At 44.9% G+C, this 2,500-nt stretch overlaps 1 protein-coding gene across 1 annotated transcript in view; it reads left to right on the top strand.

Moving 5' to 3' along the window:
- Window positions 1–2,500, top strand: part of LOC122267917 (serine protease inhibitor dipetalogastin) — a gene marked incomplete at its 5' end in the record, with an annotated part of 53,587 nt that overhangs the window by 49,799 nt on the left and 1,288 nt on the right. Inside the window, 4 exon segments of the mRNA XM_043038121.2 lie at window positions 1–104; window positions 425–589; window positions 1,368–1,508; window positions 1,971–2,500. The exon segment at window positions 1–104 is cut by the window's left edge and continues 58 nt beyond it; the exon segment at window positions 1,971–2,500 is cut by the window's right edge and continues 1,288 nt beyond it. Coding sequence (XP_042894055.2) covers window positions 1–104; window positions 425–589; window positions 1,368–1,508; window positions 1,971–2,217 — 657 coding nt within the window. The 3' untranslated portion in view covers window positions 2,218–2,500.

Raw genomic sequence — 2,500 nt, 5'->3', positions numbered from 1 at the left:
GAGAAGTGCGAGCGAGTCGTGTGCCCAAGCACCCTGGACCCCGTCTGTGGCACCGACAGCAATACTTACACCAACTACTGTCTTCTACACAAGGCCCACTGCAAGTAAGTGTGTGCATGTGTGTACGCGCGCGCGTGTGTGTGTGTGTGTGTGTACGCGCGCGCGTGTGTGTGTGTGTGTGTACGCACGTGTGTGTGTGTGTGTGTGTGTGTGTGTGTGTGTGTTTATGTGTGACAGTAACAAACAAGTAAAGTTCACATATGTCTACAATGTTGCCAGAATAAAAAAAAAAAAAATATATCAACCACAACTACTATCACTACCACTTTTACAAAACAACGATTATGATAACAACTATTACCATTGTTGCTACCACTTCTACTACCTCTACTAACATTATCCTTACAATTGAATCCATTCGCAGAAAGGGCGTAGATCTCGCCCACTATGGCGTGTGCCCCGACATGACCACCACGGAGGAATGCCCCAAGACATGCCCCCAGAAGGCTGAAGAATACCCCGTCTGTGGCTCGGACGGCAACGTGTACAGCTCCGTGTGCGAGATGAAGAGGAGAACCTGCAATCAGAAGTGAGTCTTCCTTGTTGCAGTTGCCGCCGGCGCTGTCTGCTTTGCCGTCCTTTGTATTGTTGCTCGCCTCGTCGTTGTTCGCTTTGCGGTCCTTGCCTGTGTTGTTCTTACACCCATCTTCTTCAGTCCCCTCCTTAGTATCACGAGAGATGGAGAGACAACGTACAGTCGGAAATTAATATATCTAGGCCCGTAGTTCTTTCTTTTCTATGGAATTTAATCTTATTTCACCAACAGAAGTTTCATTATTCTTAGTTACGATATCTATCGTATTTAAGTTATTCACGAATGGAGCGAGAGAGAGAGAGAGAGAGAGATAGAGAGAGAGAGAGAGAGAGAGAGAGAGAGAGAGAGAGAGAGAGAGAGAGAGAGAGAGAGAGAGAGAGAGAGAGAGAGAGAGAGAGAGAGAGAGAGAGAGAGAGAGAGAGAGAGAGAGAGAGAGAGAGAGAAAGAGATCTTCTAAAAGTTTTTTTCGTTAATTACTATTTCTCTCTGACATTTTACTTAGAGATAACTTGTAATCATAAGTGAGATTTTTAGCTTCGTTTTCGCCAACCCTGTCTAGTTGGTATCATTATTTTGTGTCTTACCATCTTTTTTTCATTTCCCTCATTTCCTTCACAAACCAGAAAGAGAAAATATCGATGAAAAGAGGAAGCGATACAAACAATAATCATTATGATACCTGTTACAGGAATACATGTATATCTTCTTTGATTTTCTGGTCGCCTGTATTTTTCCTCTTCATGCTTTGACATTTCGACCCTTTCCTCCCCAGGGTGGTTCCCGTGGCACTGCACCACTGCCAGGCCACCAAGCACTGCTATGACCAGTGCCAGGAGGAGGAAGGAGGCGCCGTGTGTGGCTCCGACAACAAGATGTACCGCAACGTCTGCGAGATGAAGGCCAAGAACTGCGGGTGAGTTTGCTGGACAAGTTTCTGTCGTGCTTTGCGTTGTGCTTGCATGACTGATGGCGTTTTCGCGGATTGGAAGCAATAAATGCTTTTAGCTGTGAGTGAAAGGGAGAGATGGTAAGACATATGAGGAAATCGGGTATTGCGAGAGAGAGCGAGTGAGAAAGAGAGCGAGGGAGAAAGATAGAAAGGGAGAAAGAGAGCGAAGGAGAGAGAGAGACAGAGAGAGAGAGAGAGATGGAGAATGGTAGGTAGGTAGATAGATAAAGATATATATAGATAGTTTTTATATCAATAGACAAATAAAGATACTAACAAATAGACGGACTGATGAACTGACAGACATGAACGCAGCACATAACACGTTCTTAGATGTAAATAATGTACATTAACCCCATCGTTCAGATGATAAAAATCAGCAGATCTCTCCGTCATTCCCTCCCTTTCAACTCCCCCCCCCCACAGCCGCCACGTCTACGAGGTCCCTATCAAGAACTGCCTCGCGGGCTTCAACTTCATCAAATGCCTGAAGTTCTGCCCGCCCATGTTCGACCCCGTGTGCGGCACAGACGGCAAGACCTACAGCAACGAGTGCTTCCTCCAGATGGAGAACTGCCGCACCCGCAGCCTGGGCCGCAGCCTCGTCACGCGCATCTACCACGGCAAGTGCGGACAGCCAGTGCCGGAGGCGAAGCTGTACATGTTCAGATAAGGAGACTCGACCACGAAGCAAGACGGAAAAAATGAAAGAATCCAAGAAAAAAAAAATATATTCCTTTTCGTTCTATGTGATAAAATGTGAAACTTGAGGGCGGGATACATGTATTTCTTTTTACTGGCGGTTTTCCTGTTTAGCGAAAGGCGTTTTTGTGTTGGCTCTAAAGTAGATCAGTTTAATGAGGAATACGAATATAATTTTTCAAATTAGTTAATTGTTTATTCGTAAAAAAAAATCAGTCATTTATAGTCATTTCTGTTTATTTATTCATATATCC

Source organism: Penaeus japonicus, unplaced genomic scaffold, assembly GCF_977035675.1.
Source record: "Penaeus japonicus unplaced genomic scaffold, GWHDUDI00000001_assembly GWHDUDI00000020, whole genome shotgun sequence".
Classification (NCBI taxonomy): Eukaryota; Metazoa; Arthropoda; class Malacostraca; order Decapoda; family Penaeidae; genus Penaeus; species Penaeus japonicus.
Note: the sequence above shows the minus strand (reverse complement) of the source record. Positions and strands in the feature narration are given on the sequence as shown.